The 17966-nt window shown below is 51.7% G+C and overlaps 1 protein-coding gene across 10 annotated transcripts in view; it reads left to right on the forward strand.

Annotated features, from left to right (window-relative positions):
• PHC2 (polyhomeotic homolog 2) overlaps positions 1 to 17067 on the forward strand; it is a 120695-nt gene extending 103628 nt beyond the window's left edge. For 5 of the 10 annotated variants that reach the window (XM_073902962.1, XM_073902961.1, XM_073902960.1 and 2 more), the window contains 4 exons: positions 4518 to 4720; positions 6471 to 6600; positions 7463 to 7577; positions 15662 to 17067. In XM_073902962.1, the coding sequence (XP_073759063.1) occupies positions 4518 to 4720; positions 6471 to 6600; positions 7463 to 7577; positions 15662 to 16256 (1043 nt within the window). In that variant the 3' untranslated portion in view covers positions 16257 to 17067. The other 5 variants (XM_073902963.1, XM_073902965.1, XM_073902967.1 and 2 more) reach the window with 3 other exon arrangements.
• Positions 17068 to 17966: the final 899 nt, after the last annotated feature.

The raw sequence follows: 17966 nt of genomic DNA on the forward strand, positions 1-17966 counted from the left end.
TATATATATATCTAAAATATATATATATATATATAAAACATATACATAAACATATATATACAACTTCCCCAGAACATACTGTCCTGTTCATTCTTATCTGAATACTCAGCCGTTTGTAGGCACCTTCATTAGAGGCTTGATTCTCCCTCCCCACACCTTTACCACCACCAAAGCTTGGCCTGCCTTCCCTCCCACAGCCTCTGGTGCTCATAGCACCCTGGCCTCCACCTTTCAGATTCGGGTGCCTGGCTGTGTGTAATGACTTTTGAGACCTGTGGGACTCTCCAGCAGCAGCACCAGCCTCAGGACTGGTCAAGAGAATTCAGAAAGGAAGAATTCCTAAGACAGAGTCTTTATCTTTTATCTGGCCTCTGAGCCAGCAGGACAGGTTTGTGCAAGTTTCCCTATTAAGCTGCTTTCCCTCAAGCAGGCTGCATTGCAGTCTGGGAGAGCGGGAAAGTAGATTAAATTAATCTCAGCATGCTGGGCTTGGCAGGGGGTTAGATTGTGTTTGGTCATTCCAGAAATAGCCCAAGCTCCTTTGTTCCTAACGCAGATGAGGAGGCCTTGGCCTCCAAGATGACTGCAAACCTTTGTATATTCATAAAACGCCCTCCCTCTGTCCCCTGGCTTCTGTCTCTTCTGCAACCTGCCCTAGAGTTATAACGGAGAGTGATCGATTCTGACGTTAGGGTAAAAGGATTTATTTGTTTGTTCTCCTGCTTAATAAGATCCTTTTTTTAAAAAACTTAGATTCCAAGAAGTCTTTGCTTCCCGGAGTTAAGCATCGGCCCTGTCAACTCTGAGCTACTGAATGTATCTGTTCACTACTGAATTTGGCATGAGGAAAGAATCTGACCTCAAGAGTTATGCCCGTGCCGCCCTGTCTTGCAGTGCCCCGACGCACATTAATAGACACCGCTCTGAGAGACAGGAGGGAAGGGGGGTCAGGGGGAAGGAGAAGAATGGAGCCAGGATACAGAGATCCCATAAAAGGAGACAAGATATCAGAAGCAGTTTGGTGATGAATATCCATGAAAAGCCAGAGGTGGGAGTGGTCCCAGAATTCAGGGAGAATGGATTAATTCCACTGAGGTATTTGAAACTAAAACAAGGGAGTCACTTATGCCCCTTCTGTGCTCTCAGTCAGGAATGTGACCATGTGTAAAAGAAACACAAGGGAAATCGTACCAACCCAGTCTCTTAGATCAATGCACTTGATTTTTTATGTTAGTATTGACCGGGTCCCTGACTTGAAAAGACGTAAACAGGACACGTAGGATGATGATGGAACTTGGAGCCTTTTGTGCAAGGAATAGTTGAAGCAGCAGAGGGAGCGTGGCCTAGAGGAAAGATACACTGTGGTGGTGAGTGCCGTGCTCTCCGACACCAAGAGCAGTTTGTGAGCATTTCCTAGTGCGCTAGCACAGCTCTGCTGGTGGTTACCTCACATGGTCTGCAGAGCCACCCAACACTGTAGGGCAGGTATTGTAATTGTCCTTATTTTACAACTAGTTAAACCGAGGCTCAGAGTCGAGGACTTGCCCCTAATTCACTTGAGTGATAAAGACCAGTCTCTAAGCCCGTGTTTTTGCCCATTATACAAAGATGATTAACCTTGTTCTGCGTGGTCTTAAGGAACAGAACCAGGATGGGTGGGCAGAAATTAACAGGAGATAGGTTTTTGGCTCATAGTAAAGAAGAACTTTTTAATTGAACTGTCCACAGAGGGAACTACTCCAGAAGGTAGTAAGTTCCTTTGTCATTGGAGGTATTCCAACAAATGCCCAGAAATCACTGGGTGGTAGTATTATAGAGAAGGTTCCAGCATTGGTAAGGGATTGAACCAGGCATTTCAATCTTGTGATTCTGTAATCTGTAGTTCATTAGAGAAATCGGGATATTTTACCAGAAGGAAATAAGCACCATGTAAAAATAAAATGTTAACTGATATATTCGGTTTTTTATATATATATATTTATTTTATTTTCTTATTTAATTTTTTTATTGTTATATATATATTTTTAAAGATTTTATTTATTTATTAGAGAGCATGAGCAGGGGGGAAGGGTAGAGGGAGAAGCAGACTCCCCACCGAGCAAGGAGCCGAACGCGGGGCTCGATCCCAGGACCCTGAGATCATGACCTGAGCCGAAGGCAGATGCTTAACCGACTGAGCCACCCAGGCGCCCCTTGGTTTTATATCTTAACAACATTTATTTATCATTTTAAGTAAAATATATATTTCTTTGCATATTTAAAATATTAAATAAAAGAAAACATAACCATGTAAATGCAGGCTTAAGTGTTTAAAATTTAAAAGCAGAGAAATTTAATTTGATTGATTCAGTTTGATTGACTCAGTCCTGCTAGTTATTCATGGACAGTTAAGGAAAGATTTTTTTGTTGTTGCCAAACACCTTTATAATTTAGAAAGACTAATTCCAAAGGGGAAGATTTCCATCTCTACAGTAAAGTCAAAGCTGTCAAAAATTTTTTTCCAAATGACTATGAACACTGAAGGGAATCTTTCTAACTTGCCGGTGTGACTCTGTCTCAAACAAAAACTAAGTTAAAGCAGTCTCATCATTCATATTTCTTGGATGACTCCTGCTCAGCTCTGAAATTATCGTTGCAATGCAGAAGTCTGAAGATTGACAGCATGGGTCACAGTACATTCTTTTTCATCAAACAAGATTTATTCTGGTTTGGGTGCCTGGATGGCTCAGTCGGTTAAGCGACTGCCTTCGGCTCAGGTCATGATCCTGGAGTCCTGGGATGGAGTCCCGCATCGGGCTCCCTGCTCAGCCGGGAGTCTGCTTCTCCCTCTGACCCTCTTCCCTCTTGTGCTCTCTCTCTCTCATTCTCTCTCTCAAATAAATAAATAAAATCTTAAAAAAAAAAAAGATTTATTCTGGTTTATCAAGCACTAGGACTGCTAGTAAGAAGACGAACCAGTTATAACCTTTTCTAAAATGAATTTATTGTTATTTCTCCATGCTCCATATCAGACACTGAATTTCTGTTCCTTGGTGGGATTTTCCATTTTTAACAGGAAATAAGAGCATCGACAAAAAAAAGTCTTGTGCAAAAATCACTTAACTAAGGTACTAAAATCATTTTTCAAGTATATAACACACACAGGGTTATACTTAATATTAATAGGCTTGTTGCAATAAAGAAATGGCTTTTTCTTTCTCTTTTTTCTTTTTTAGGAAGTTCCAGGTTACAGGCAACTTCAGCTCCCACAGTTGGTGGTGGTAGAGAATGGTCTCGGAAAGGGGCAGGGAGGGGGTGGCAAAAGTGAGGTAAAGAAGTTTCGTGCCTCTAAAGCATGGAGCAGCTCAGGAGAGGGGCCGGCCAAGTGGAGAAGAGGAGGTTCCCTGTGGTGTGGTCTGGATAGGCACCTCAGCACACTTGTTTTTTTTGTTTTTTGGGGTTGTTTTTTTAAGATTTTATTTATTTATTTGAGAGAGAGAGCGTGCACACACACACACACACACACACACACGTGTCGGGGGAGGAGCAGAGGGAAAGAATCTCAAGCAGACGCCCTGCTGAGCTTGGAGCCCGACCTGGGGCTCGATCCCATGACCCCAAGATCATGACCTGAGCTGAAATCAAAAGTGCACGCTCAACCGACTGAGCCACCTAGGCGCCCCTCAGCACATTTTTTAGAGCACTCTGTCAGGTCCTTCAGAGGAAGGCCCACGGTGGGTGGGGGCGGGAGGGGGGAACCTCAGAAGGGTTGTCCACAGAGGGAAGGACTCTGGTTGGCTGAGGACCAGATTGTGTGGAGCTGAGAGCAGGGCAAGGGGCTGGATCAAGAGCACGGGGCCGGCAGAAGCAGCATAGAGCCCCACAGCCTCGGCGACCTTCCTGGGGGAGAAATTGAATGCGTGTATATCTCAGCACGTGACCTCAGATAACCAGCCTCTGGAAAGCACTGTGTTCACTTGGGGCCCAGCCCTCTTGTTCCCTTTGTGTTCATCTCTGGGGTTCAGTACTTTGACATTTCACAGGATGCTTAAAATCAAATCCTTCTCCATGGACCTTCATAGAAGGTGTAACCTCTCTCCCCCAAAAAACCCCATCATACCCCAAGCCCCCATACCTAGTGCAGCTTTTCGTCCTGGTTGTAGAGATCACCTTAAGTACGTTTTCTCCTTTGAACTGAAGATGACCTTGTTTGTCCAGGTCAATATTGACCAAGGTCTTAACTCCCCAAAGAGAATTCTTGTCTGACTTGGTTGTACTGTTCTTAGCACAGTTGGGAAATTAAGAAATGCTGCTTTAGCTGCCTCATTGCAAGAGCTGACTATAGTCACACTTGGTGGCTTGTCCATCGACCCTACCACTTTTAAATAGGTCATTGAGGGGAGGGGACTGCTTGGTTTGCATTGTCGTTTGGCTCCATGGAAAAAGCCAGGCACATGCTGAGTCCCTGCTCTCCTTCTGCTGTTCTGGACCTGGTTCTGACCTTCCCTGCTTGTGTTTTCCTACTCTCCCTTGTACAGAGACAGGGCAGGGCATTGTTCATGCACTGACCGACCTCAGCAGCCCCGGCATGACCTCAGGGAACGGAAATTCTGCCTCCAGCATCACCGGCACTGCCCCCCAGAATGGTGAGAATAAACCACCACAGGCCATTGTGAAACCCCAAATCCTGACGCATGTTATCGAAGGGTTTGTGATCCAGGAGGGGGCGGAGCCTTTCCCGGTACGGACTACTTCTTTTCCCCTCTTTTTTTTTTGTTTTGTTTTGTTTTGGTTTTTTTTTTTTTAAGTATATTTTGGATGTGTATTAGAATATTTTTACATTTCCATGTAAAATTTCCAAAAATGTAAACAGTTTGCTCTTTCCTTGCTAATTTTCCCCCAAAAGAATGTCAGAGCCATTTTCTTTCTAGGATTGAGTGCCTTCCTATGGTCCAGAAAGGATCAGTGATTAGGAATAATTGGCAAGGCCCCTTGGTTAGAAGGGTCCACACACAGACCCAGCTGTGTCCCTGCCTCGTGTTGTGTGACACCCCCCCCCTTAGTTAGAAAGGAGTTCACATTGGGGTGTTTGGGGCAAGATGGTGGGTTTTGGAAAATGAGACCTCATTCAGTTTTGAATGCCAGGACCGCTGAGTGGCAAAACTTTAACCAGTTAGAGAACAAAAGGAAAATGTGTAGAATAGAATTTTTAAGATGTGTCTGAAATGAAGATAAGAGAACAGGGTTGTAGCCTCGGCTGCTTTTCTGGGATTAGAGTCTTGAAAAGAGTGAATGCAAGTGAGGATTGTGCCCTTTCTTCAGAAAGGGCACAATCAAATGTCTCCATGGAAAGCATAAGACCAAAGGGAAATATAAAAGAATCAAGAAAATGGCTTATTAGAACAAAGCACCCCAAGCTGATTCCATGCAGTGTGAGTTGGTGAGGACAGGGGGCGCTGCTCTATGGGTGGGAGGAGCCCAGAGCCAGGTAAACAACTGCCTCTCCCGGGATGAAATTATCTGGCTGTGAGAGAATACCATCTTCATGGGACGCCATCTGCCTTTTGTTCATTCTTTGGGTCCGTGAGTGGTTTGAATAGTCAGTGGAAGACTCTAAGCTTGACGAACTGAGCTGGGTGAACTGCCCTTCTAAAATGCCAGAAGACAAATAGGTTCTTGTCACTTTCCCTCTGCAGGTGGTGCAAGGCCCATGGCAGAGAAATCCCCCTGGAGCACCTTAGCTATCAGTCAGTAGCTCCGCCCTGCCACATCCCCTCCCTCATTAGACTACGTCTTCAGCTTGGCCTCCTAGAGAAACACCAGAAACCAACCCATCTCACAGGGTGGATACAGACTTGAGTAACAGCCCCAGCATCACCCTAGAGATCTAGCCACCAGCCCGCCCGAACAGAGGCAACAAAGGAAGGACCGGAAGAGTGAATAAGCCAGTCTAGGATCCTGGCAACCACAGAAGGCATTTGCTTTGTGGCCCAGAGTCCCATTTTCCTGCGCTCCTCCACGGCCGCCTGCCCCTCTGGCTGGGGTAGACCAGCGATATGGTGGAGGACAGTAGGAAACCACAATAGGGTTGCTGAGTCTCTTCTGCCCCCCATGCACGCACACACGGGGCCTGAGCTGTATTCCTGCTGGTGACGCGTGAGCCCCGGGTCCTAGCAGTTCTGGTGCTGTGGGAAACCTGATTGCTGCCTCTATCTCTGCCCCTTAGTCACTTGGAAGAGTAGGTATTTTCCTAACTTCCCAAGCCGTCCATTGGTCCTGGATTGAAGCCATTGCTGCACTTTGGTGACAGTTGGCATCTTGCCTCATGAGCTACACGGCAAAATAGGGCCTTGAGCAAGACACACTTGAATGATGTAGAGCCCAGCGTCTGTGCCTAGCTGCGTTCTATATGTAATTTTGATGAGGCTGGAGAGCAAGGAAGCACCTCCCACCTAACCCTCATGGCATCCGTGTCCCACCTTGTCCTCTAGGTGGGACGCTCGTCCCTGCTGGTGGGGAATCTCAAGAAGAAGTATGCACAGGGGTTCTTGCCTGAGAAACTTCCACAGCAGGATCATACCACCACCACTGACTCTGAGATGGAGGAGCCCTATCTGCAAGGTAGGTGTCCCCGCACCCCGCCCAGCACGAAGGCCTTCTGATCTGATCTGGCCCACCTGACCAGGGGCAGAAGGGGCTGCAAAAGCCGGCCATACACACTTCCTGTCATGGTATCCGTGGATGGACATGTCCGTCTACTAAACATTCCTCCCAGTCCCTTCTCAGCCGCTGTCCCTAGAAAACAGGAAAGGGGGAAAGTCACTGCCCTTGGAGAGCTGTTTGTCCCCTGCCTCTCCTGCAGCCCCACACCAGCCAGCCACGGGATTCCAAGAGTTGCTTTTCCTTTGGAAGTCATTGGCAAGAGGTGGGAGTGCCACGGGCCAGGGTGTCCTCCCCTCGGGCCTCAGGGGCTGGCCCTCGGGCAGCACCATGGCCCCGCAAGGACTCTACACTTGCAGCCTGAGCCATTGACTGGGTGGGGGCTGTGGAGGTTACAGAACTCCTGGGTTCTGGGATCTAGGTCCACAGCAAACTAGACAGATCGAGGTAGGGTAGAACAATTCCAGATCAGTTGTGAGAGCACCCAGAGTATTCCCTGTGAGCCTGCCAGTCTCTTCCAGGGTCATAAAGAGGGATGCTGATTCTTTTACCACCTGTGTTTGCCTCAGGCTCATAGCACTTGGGGAAAAAAATCTGTCAGGTGTCATCACCAAACACCCCTGGGTACTTTTCCGGGTGGGGGAAGCTTTTCAGCCCTTCCCATACCAGTGGCGAAAGCAGTTGGGCGTTTTCCAAGTTAGTCCCCCACTGCGTGTCACAGCTACGGGGACGTGAGCAGGGAAGGCAGGCCTCTTGGGGGGCTGTCAAGGGTCTTGTGGGAATTGCTCCTCTTTACATTTACTCTAGTTTCCATACTTTCCAGAATCCAAAGAGGAGGGTACTCCCCTCAAGCTCAAGTGTGAGCTCTGTGGCCGGGTGGACTTTGCCTACAAGTTCAAGCGTTCCAAGCGCTTCTGTTCCATGGCATGTGCAAAGAGGTGAGTGGCCTCAGCCCCACGGCTGTACCACCCCCTCCCTCTCAGGATTGCACCTCGGGTCCTACCCCACCCTTCAGTGATTGTCTGACCCGGGAGCCCCTGGGTGCAGCTTAGCTGCATTCCATCTCCTCCACCTGCCTAGGAGCAGTGCCGTGTCACTAGTCTGCCAGGTACTGGAACCCAGAACTCGAGTGAGCAGCCCCGGGTCCAAGGAAAGGAGGCAGTGCATTAGCTTGGCTGTCCCTCCTGGGGCCCTACTGAACCCATACTCTGTTCCTGCCCTTGGCAGCTACTGCCCCTTAGGGGAAGCCCTCCACCAGAAGCTTTGCCCAGAGCCCCTGTACTAGTTACGGTTGCTCCATCTGTGAGCTTTCACCCAGCATAGGCCAGTGACCCTGGTCAGGCACAGCGTTGGGTACTGAGTGCCGGCCACGTGCTAGGCTCTGCACTAGGCAGGTGGGGTGCGCGGTATCATCTAGTTTTCAGAGTAACCGCGAGGGCAGGGATTGCCGCTGGCCCCTTCACACCCACTAGGAAACTGAGGCACAAAGGGTAAGTACCTGTGCCCAGTGTCCTAGAGTTGGGGAGTTGGACTCATCTGCCTCTAAAGCCCTGCGTGGTCTTCATACCACAGCGGAAGCAGGAAGCCCTGAGCCCTCAAAAGAATAGCAATCTCTAGCCCCCTACGCAGAGGTGCTCTGCATGCCGGCTGGAATAAGGCTCCCCTCGGCCCTGTGCTGGAGGTCAGCAGCCCTCGTTTTATTGGGCTTCGCAGATACTGCGTTTTTTACAGATTGAAGTTGTCGGGCCAGTCTGTCAGCACCAGTTTTCCAACAGCGTTAGCTCATTTTGAGTCTCTCTGTCACATTTTGGTAATTTTCGTAACATTTCAGACTTTTTCATTATTATATTGTGTGATCTGTGATCAGTGGCCTTCGATGTTACTAGAGTAATTATTATTGGGGTGCCACGAATTGCACCCACGTAAGATGGTCAGTGTCATCTGTGTTCTGACTGCTCCACCAGTGGACTCTTCCCCCGTCTCTCTCCCTCTCCTCCAGCCTCTCTTTTCCTGGAGACACAACAGTACTGGAAATTAGGCCCATTCGCCTGGGTGGCTCAGTCATTAAGCATCTGCCTTCAGCCAGGTCATGATCCCGGGGTCCTGGGATCAAGCCCCACATCGGGCTCCCTGCTCAGCGGGAAGCCTGCTTCTCCCTCTCCCACTCTCCCTGCTTGTGTGTTCCCTCTCTCGCCGTGTCTCTCTCTGCCAAATAAATAAATAAAATCTTTAAGAAAGAAAGAAAGAAATTAGGCCCATTATTAACCCTACAGTGACCTCTGAGTGTTCAAGTGAAAGAAGTGTGGTGTGTCTCTCACTTTAAATCAAAAGCTAGAAATGATTAGGCTTCGTGAGAAACACTGTGGAAAGCTGAGACAGCCTGAAAAGCCAGGCCTCTTGCACCAGACCGCCAAGTTGTGAATGCAAAGGAAAAGTTCTTGAAGGAAATTAAAAGTGCTCCTCCAGCGAACACATGAGCAATAAGAAAGCAAAAACAGCCTCATTGTTGATAAGGAGAGAGTTTGGTCCGGATAGGCGATCCAACCCGCCACAACATTCCCTTGAGCCAGAGCCCAGTCCAGAGTAAGGCCTAACTCTCTTCAGTTCTTTGAAGGCCGAGAGAGGGGAGGAAGCTGCCGAAGAAAAGTCTGAAGCTAGCAGAGGTTGATCCATGGGGTTTAAGGAAAGAAGCCGTCTCGGTAGCATAGAAGTGCAAGGTGAAGCAGCCGTGCTGATGGAGAAGCCACAGCAAGTTCTCCAGAAGATCTGGCTCAGATCACTGATGAAGGTGGCTACACTAAGCAACAGATTTTCAGTGTAGATGAAACAGCTTTCTACTGGAAGAAGATGCCATCCAGGACTTTCATAGCTGGAGAGGAGAAGTCAGTGCCGGGCTTCAGAGGGACAGGCTGACTCTCTTGGTAGGGGCTAGTACAGCTGGGGACTTAGGTTGAAGCCAGTGCTCACGTCTACCATTCCAAAAATTCTAGGGCCCTTCAGAATTGTGCTAACTCTACTCTGCCTGTGGTCTGTCAGCGGAACAACAAAGCCTGGAGGGCAGCACATCCGTTATAACATGGTTTAGTAAATATTTTAAGTCCAGTGTTGAGACCTACTGCTCAGGAAAAAAAAAGTTCTTTCCGAATTTTACTGCTTACTGACAGTACACCTGGTCACCCGTGAGCTCTGATGGAGATGTGTGATGGGATTCACACTGTGTTCATGCCTGTGCACACACCATCCGTTATGCAGCCTGTGGATCAAGGAGTAATTTCAACTTTCAAGTCTTCTTAAAAAAAATGCATTTTGTAAGGTTCTGGTTGCCATAGATACAGATTCCACTGGTGGATCTGGGCAGAATCAATTAAAAACCTTCTAGAAAGGATTCACCATTCTAGATGCCATTAGGAACATTTCAGGATTCAGGGGAAGTGCTCAAAATATTAGCATTAACAGGAGTTTGGAAGAAGTTGATTCCCACCCTCGTGGATGACTGTGAGGGGTTCAAGACTTCAGGGGGGGAGTAGCTGCAGATGTGGTGGAAACAGCCAGAGAACTGGAATTAGAAGTGGAGCCTGAAGGTGGACTGAATGGCTGCAATCTCATGGTAAAACTTGAACAGATGAGAAGTTGCTTCTTAGGAATGAGCAAAAAATGCAGTTTCTTAAGGAGGAATCTCCTGGTGAAGACACTGTGAGGATTGTTGAAATGACAACAAAGGATTTAGAATATCAAACTGCGTTGATAAAGCAGCGGCAGAGTTTGAGAGGATTGACTCCAGTTTTGAAAGAAGTTCTCCTGTCGGTAAAACGCTATCGAACAGCATTGCATGCTCCAGAGAAATCATTCGTGAAAGGAAGAGTCCATCGATGCAGCCAACTTCATCATTGTTTTTTTTCTTACAATTTTTTTAAAGGATGTATTTATTTGAGAGCGCGAGCACACGTGGGTGTGCACACAAGCAGGGGGAGGGGCGGAGGGGGAGGGAGAGACGCTGACTCCCCACTGAGCACGGAACCTGTTGCAGAGCTCGGTCCCATGACCCCGAAATCATAACCTGAGCTGAAATCAAGAGTTAGAGTTTAACCGACTGAGCCACCCAGGCGCCCCCATCGTCATCTTAATAAACTCCAGTGTAGTGTAAACCTTACTTTTATATGCACCAGGAAACAAAGTCATGTGACTGGCTTTCTTGCCAGTCCGATCTGGAGCTGAAGCCGCAGTATCTCCGAGATGTACCTGTACTTCCCAGCACCACAGCGCACACTTGTTTCCTGGCATAGGTCATACTTGGTGTAGGGTGTGTCAGCCATGAGTTCTTGCCGTGATCCAAGTTGTTTTGGCCAGCACTTTGCACGTGTTAGCGCATACAGTTGTCAGAGTGGGTTTAGAAAGTGAGCGGTCTCATCCCCAGCTCCAGATGAGGAAACCGAGGCTCAGAGGTCAAGTGGCTTGCCCAGAGCTGGCCGGCTAGCAGTACCCGATGGCCTTGGGAGCAGAGCACACAGACGGACTCCGCTATTGCTGGAGAGCCTGGCTATCCTCACGCTGCGGGGGCCCGCACGGCCCGCCACTGCTCTGACTCCCGTTTCCCTGACTGCGGCAGGTACAACGTGGGGTGCACCAAACGAGTGGGGCTTTTCCACTCGGACCGGAGCAAGCTGCAGAAGGCAGGAGCCACGACCCACAACCGCCGTCGGGCCAGCAAAGCCAGCCTGCCCACACTTACGAAGGACACCAAGAAGCAGGTGAGAGGTGGGCAGGGCCCGAAGCTCCGTTGTCACAAGTCCCCACCAACTCCCCTCCCTGACGGACCCAGCACACCCACATTCCTCTTCCAAGGCTGCCTCACCTCCGCGCCATCATGTTCTCATTTCTCACGAGCCGTCAGATCAAGCCCTTCCCGGGCCCCGTAACGGGCCCCTGCGTTCAGACCCATGGATGCGTGAGAGGTGATTTCCTGCCTCAGTGACCTTGCCCCCTCCATACCCCTCCCCTCCCAGTTTGCCTCCATCCTTCTGGGGCCAGGGAAATGGGGTCTCCTCTGCCCGGCCCCGGGAAGAGACAGACTGTCCCCATTCCCTTGGGTCTTAACACAGAGGGCCAGGTGAGGAGGAAGGAAGCCTGCCCCCTTCAGCCCTGCTCCTCGCTGCCACCTCGAATCCAGAGCACGGAGTTCTTGCAGCCTCTCCCAGGAACACGGGCGTTCCTTACAGATGTTGTAGACCCCTCACGTGCCCGGAGCGCCGTGAGGCGCTGAGGCTCTAAGTTGCGCCACAGGAACCCACAGTCTTCGTGGGACGTTTCAGAGCCTGATGGTTTTGGCTGCTTGTCACTTGGGTCATAAACCTCTTGAAGAATCTTGACGAAGGCTGGGACGCAGCACGCACACGCACAGGAAATTTTCCATGCTATTTCATAGACCACCCCTGAAACCTCCAGCGTCCTGGTTTAAAACCCCACATCTAGAAGAAGGGATAGGCGTAGATAGAATCAGATGGGTGCAGTGCGGTGCAGGGAGGGGCTCGCTCTGCGTCGGGCCAGAGGGGACAGCCCAGAAGACGGGGGGCGTTTTGATCTAAGCATTCAGAGGTGTGTAGTCATAGACCAGGTGGGAGGTGGGACGACCTGCCTTCACCCATCGCCCGGCTGGAGACCCAGAGTCTGTTTGTTCCCCGATCCTGAAGCCAACGGTTTCTCTCTGCTCACAGCCGGCGGGCACCGTGCCCCTTTCGGTCACGGCTGCGTTGCAGCTGACACACAGCCAGGAGGACTCCAGCCGTTGCTCAGATAACTCAAGCTACGAGGAGCCCTTGTCGCCCCTCTCGGCCAGCTCGTCCACCTCCCGCCGGCGACAGGGCCAGCGGGACCTGGAGCTCCCGGACATGCACATGCGGGACCTGGTGGGCATGGGACACCACTTCCTGCCAAGCGAGCCCACCAAGTGGAACGTGGAAGACGTCTATGAATTCATCCGCTCCCTGCCAGGTGAGTCCCGGGAGGGGTCCCGTGCGGGACTGGAAGAGCGGCCCCTGGGAGAGAGGGACAGTCGTCCCCCCCCCCCCCCCCAGGAAATGACTCCGTTAGTGACTCAGGCTCAGGAGTCGTCATGCTGCAGTCCGCTGCACTTCCTGGCATGGCAGGGTCTGCGTGAGATGCAGGGGTGACCGTGCACCAAGCCTGTGCCTCTCCTGGGACAGGGGGCGAGGAGTCAAGTGGGAGTGTAGGAAACCAGTCAAAGAGAACCCCAGCGTAGGAAAGGGGAAGCTGCGTGACAGTGGGCAGGCAGGCCTCGGCCGGTGGGAGACGCGACCCCGGGAGCGGCTTGAGCGGAGGTGCGCAGACGCGGAAGGGTACGGTGTAGGGAACCGCACAAACCCTGTGGGGGTTGGTGGTGCGCACGTGGGTCTGAGGCCTAGAATTGAGCCGTGAACCTTGAAAGACCTACCTCACATTATTCACAGATGCTTTCAGGGGGATATCCCGCAGGCTTCTCGGCTGTTGTTTCTGGCAGTCGCCCCCAGCTGCTGGCCACGTCAGGTACGGACGGCAGCCGCAAGCCTGTTACTCAGAGACCGGAGTGGGAGCAGTGGCCGGGAGCGCAGACTTGTGTGTCAGAACTGGGCTCACATCCCTGGCTCTGCCCCTCACTGCAGCGTGTTAGTCATCTCCGGCCACGTTCCCGGAATTTTATCACCACACAGTTTTATGGTGGCTCAGGAACGTGGGAGTGGCTTGGCTGGACATTTCTGCCACAGGGTCTCTTGTGAGGTTGCGATGAAGGTGTGACCCAAGGCTTCCTTGGGGCTGTAGGATCCTGTTCTCAGGTGCTCCACGCCCCTGATTCTCAAGGAGGGTATGGCTGCCCACAGGAGGCCTCCGTTCCTCTCCACACGGGCCTCTTCAGGACACTTGCGTGTTCTTTCCCCACAGGTGGGTAATCCAGGAGAGCATGGTGGAAATTACTGTGGCCTTTTTGATCTAGACTCAGAAGCTACATGGTGTCACTTTCACAGTATCACACAGGTCATGCCCACAGGGACATGAAAGGGAAGCCAGGTTTATTTAGAGCTGGTTACCATAGTTCACCAGTCACTGGCCCCCATGATTCATGTTCCTCCCTCAAGCCGACCACCCTTGCCCCCTACCATAGACCCCACAAATCTCATCCCATTGCAGCAGTAATTCAAAGCCCAGGATCTCACCAGCAAACTCTGGTCCAGGCATGGGTGAGCTCCTCAAGCCCAGTTCCTCTCCATCTGAACACCTGAGAACTAGACACACGTTCCCCATTCCCTCCACAAACCCAGGATACGGTGGGACAGGTGTAGGATCACCGCGGTAGGCACACCTGTTCAAAAAGGAGAGCACAGTGCCGGAGGACACAGGAGTCACCCATCGTCCCAGTTCTGACACCTAGCAGGGCACGTGTTGGCATTTCCCTGGTTAGGACCCCAAGCCCGGGAGGGGTTATCTCTCCTTCTTGCTTCCACCCTGTGAAGTCCTCCTTCCTTTCCCATGAAAGGTAGCCTGAGCTTTCAGCAGACTAGTTTTCTCAGCCTGTTCCTGCTGCTCTTCATTTTCTATGACCTCGACTCTTACAGTTCAAGCAGTGTTTATGCTAGTACAATGTCTTAAAATCGTTGTGGGCTTCCGGTGCGTGCATCTTGTTGGGATTTACTCCATCAGACAAAAACCATACCCCAAAATGCTCCAAGAGAAGCCTTTCTCTATGTTGGTGTCTTCTGAAGCTGAGGGACAGTGCCCTTACTATGTTGGAAGCTCTGCTGTTGAACGGCCAGAATCCATGAGGCACGCCCGTAAAATCTGTAAGTGAGTTCTCTGAGGCAGCACGTTCGAGCTTCTGAGATCTTGGTGAAAAGACGTGTCATGCCCTCAGTTCCAGCTCTAGCCCGGGTGTTCTTACCTGTGTCCCGGGTTTGATCTTTGCCTAGAAACTGCTTCTTAGTTTTGGCATCATTTGCTATCTGGAGAGGCCAGGGATTTTCAAACGAGCAACTCCTGGCTCCTTGAGGTCTAACAGTTTCACCTTCACCTCATCTGTCCTTGCTTTCCTGTGAGCAGCGGTCAGAAGCCAGGCCGCACCTTCAGCGTTCTGCTGGAAACGTCCTCCGCCAGATGCTAGATCGCTCCGTCCGTGAGGCCCATTACACTTACCATGTTACAGCTGCTGCAGCGTTCTGACATTTTCTCCACTTCCCAGCAAGGATCCATTTCTCCCAATTTCCAGAAACCGTTGCCTTTCCCTGAAGCCTCACCCAGTCTCCTCCCAGGCCATCAGACTGCTGTCCAGCCCCTCAGAGTATCTTAGACACGTCCCTGACCCTCTCCTCAGAGTCCTTCCAGCTCCTGCCCACTGCCGCCCCCCAGGCCACGGCAGCACCCCTCTTCCAGAAGCCAGAATCTGCATTCCTTACCACAGAGTGTCGTGGTTTACCTCAGGTTCTGTGGGTCAGGAACCCTGCTTAGCTGCGCAGCAATGGCTTGGGGTCTCTTATGAGGTCTCAGTCAAGATGGCAGCCAGAGCTGTGGTTGTCCGAAGGTTTGGAGCCGGAGGACCCGGTTCCAGGCTGCCCCGCTCACGTGGCGCAGAGTGGCAAGCAGCCTCGGTTCCTCTCCACGTGGGCCGCCTCTGAGTGCTGCTTGAGTGTCCTCATGACGTAGTCGCTGGCTTCCTCCAGAGTAAACTCTCTGGAAGGGCAGGGCGGCGGCCGCTGTGCCCTTTGCCACCCGGCCTCGGAGATCACAAGCTGTCGCTCCCACAGCACCTTGTTGCTCTGCCGGGTCTGCCCCATTCGTTGAGGGGGGCTCTGACCAGGACATGCATGAGTAAGACGTGTGGATCACTTGGGTAAGTCACTTAGCCTCTCTTGGGCTGTCACACGAGAAGCCTTCCTCAAGGCGTGCTTAGGAGGGTTCAAGGAGATCGTGCGCAGTGGGTGCCAAGCATGAACGCCACTAGCTCTGACTGACCCTGTCTGTGGTGGTGTGTCCCCCTCAGGCTGCCAGGAAATAGCAGAGGAGTTCCGTGCCCAGGAGATCGATGGGCAAGCCCTGCTGCTGCTCAAGGAGGACCACCTGATGAGTGCTATGAACATCAAGCTGGGGCCTGCCCTGAAGATCTATGCTCGCATCAGCATGCTCAAGGACTCCTAGGGCTGGCAGGCGCAGCCAGGGTTCTGGCCCGGGGCTCCTCCTCCCGACTGAGCAGAGCCAGACAGACATTCCTGAGGGGCCCAGAAATGGGGCCAGTTGGAGGGAAGGGCTCTCCCTATGGGGCGTGGCTGGTGAGGAGGTCTTGGCACCCCCTCAATGGCTCTCAGGGGCCTTTCTCTCTGTGGGAGGGGCAGAGAGGTAGGTGGCGCAGAAGATGGGGCTTTATGCTTGTAAATATTGATAGCACTGGCTTCCTCCAAAGTCCCAATACTCTAGCCCCGCTCTCTTCCCCTCTCTCTGTCCCCCATTTTCCAGGGGGTATACGGTCAGGGCTCCCCAACCTGAGTTGGGTTACTTTCAAGGGCAGCTGTCAGGTCTGGATAGAGGCCTTGCAAGCCCTTGCCTGCCTTTCTCCCACTTCTTTTTCTGGGCCTGGCTAACTCTTCCGTTGCCGGCTTCTCCCCCCTTCAGCCCGTTTCTGAAGCAGCCAGGGGTTCTCCCCCTTCACCCTCCGCAGGTGGAGAGAGAGAAGCTGGGCCCGGTTTGGCCACGCCTGCTGGCACAGACGCCTTAACGCTGTGTGTGTGACTGGATGACTGTGTAGGAGCCTGGACTGGCAGGTGGGCCCAGAGCCACCCTCTGGCATCTCCAGGTGTTCTGTAGCAAACAGCCACTTAGTGCTTTGTCCTGGACTCCACTCAGCCTCAGGATGGGGAGTAGAACAGAAGGGCAGCCTCCGTGCAGAGAGGCGAGATCAGAAAGCAGCGAAGATCAGGAGTGGGCACGCTGTCTCCGAAGTCCTTCCCACACTGTGAAGTCCCCCCCCCCCCCGCCCAACTGCCCTGCTGTGCCACACACAGCATTAAGGGAGCTGCTGTGGGCCGGGCCGGGCCTGCCCACCTGCCCACCCGCCCTGGGAGCCCCAGAGTGGGGGCCCAGAGAACGTCTTGAGGGCAGAGAAGAGCCGGGGTGACGTTGTCGTGAAGAAGGCAGCCTTGGGCCTCCCGCGTCCACACTTCTTTGCCTCCCGAACTTGCTAGCAATTTGAGCTACCTGCGGAGGAGGCAGGGCAGGAAGGGCGAGGGCCTGCCTCTGACTTGCCCTGTCCCTGGAGGCTCCTGGGGGAAGAGCGGGAAGAAGGGGGGCACCTCTCTCAGCTTGTTCTATTCCCCACTCACACCCCCAGGCAGGGTTGGAAATGAAGGACTTTTTTAACCTTTTGTTTTTGTTTTTTTAAAAATAAATCTGTAAAATCTGTTTCTTCTGTGTCTTTCTCCACTGGCTCCTTCTCATCCAGAAGGAGAGGGATGGTTCCCTGGGCTGGGGGAAGGACGATCTCCTTAACTGGACAGCGTGCCCTCCACGCTTTGCTGGGACCAGGTCATCTGAGGGCGCCCTTAGCCCCATCGAGAAACGCAAGACATGGCCTCATTTTCCACAGGTGTCCCTTGGAATGAGAGCCTCCAGAGCCCCTCAGCTCTGAGCCCCACCCCCACCCCCTTCCCGCAGGGGAGACATGATACTGTTGGGCCAGGAATATCTGGAACACCTGGGGCAGAGCCCAGACTCTTCCATCCCCTTTGGTTGTTGCTGCTGGGCGGCTCAGTGCAGCCTCTGCAGCCCCTGCCCAAGTCCCTGAAACTCCTGCTCCTAGCCCTGGGGAAGGGAGTTGCTTCTTCCCTTCTCTGGGTTTTTCCTTACCCTGTTTGTTTATTTTTTTTAATGTTTTATTGTTATGTTAATCACCATACGTTACATCATTAGTTTTTGATGTAGTGTTCCATGATTGTGCATAACACCCAGTGCTCCACGCAGAATGTGCCCTCTTTAATACCCCTCGTTTGTTTATTTTTATTTATTTTTAAAGATTTTTATTTATTTGACAGAGACACCGCGAGAGAGGGAACACAAGCAGGGGGAGTGGGAGAGGGTTTCCCGCAGAGCAGGGAGCCCCGATCCCAGGACCCTGGGATCATGACCCGAGCCGGAGGCAGACACTTAACGCCCGAGCCACCCAGGTGCCCGTTTCTGCCTGTTTAAAACGTGCATTTGAGGCCCAGCCCACTGAATCAGTCTCCAGGGGTGGGGCCCAGGAAGATTAGGCACAATAACTTTGAGGAGTTTGATAACACTTCTCTGGAAAGCCAGTT

The sequence above is a fragment of the Callorhinus ursinus genome, unplaced genomic scaffold (genome assembly GCF_003265705.2).
Source record: "Callorhinus ursinus isolate GAN/ISIS: 27379988/994484 unplaced genomic scaffold, GSC_fseal_2.0 scaffold18, whole genome shotgun sequence".
Classification (NCBI taxonomy): domain Eukaryota; kingdom Metazoa; phylum Chordata; class Mammalia; order Carnivora; family Otariidae; genus Callorhinus; species Callorhinus ursinus.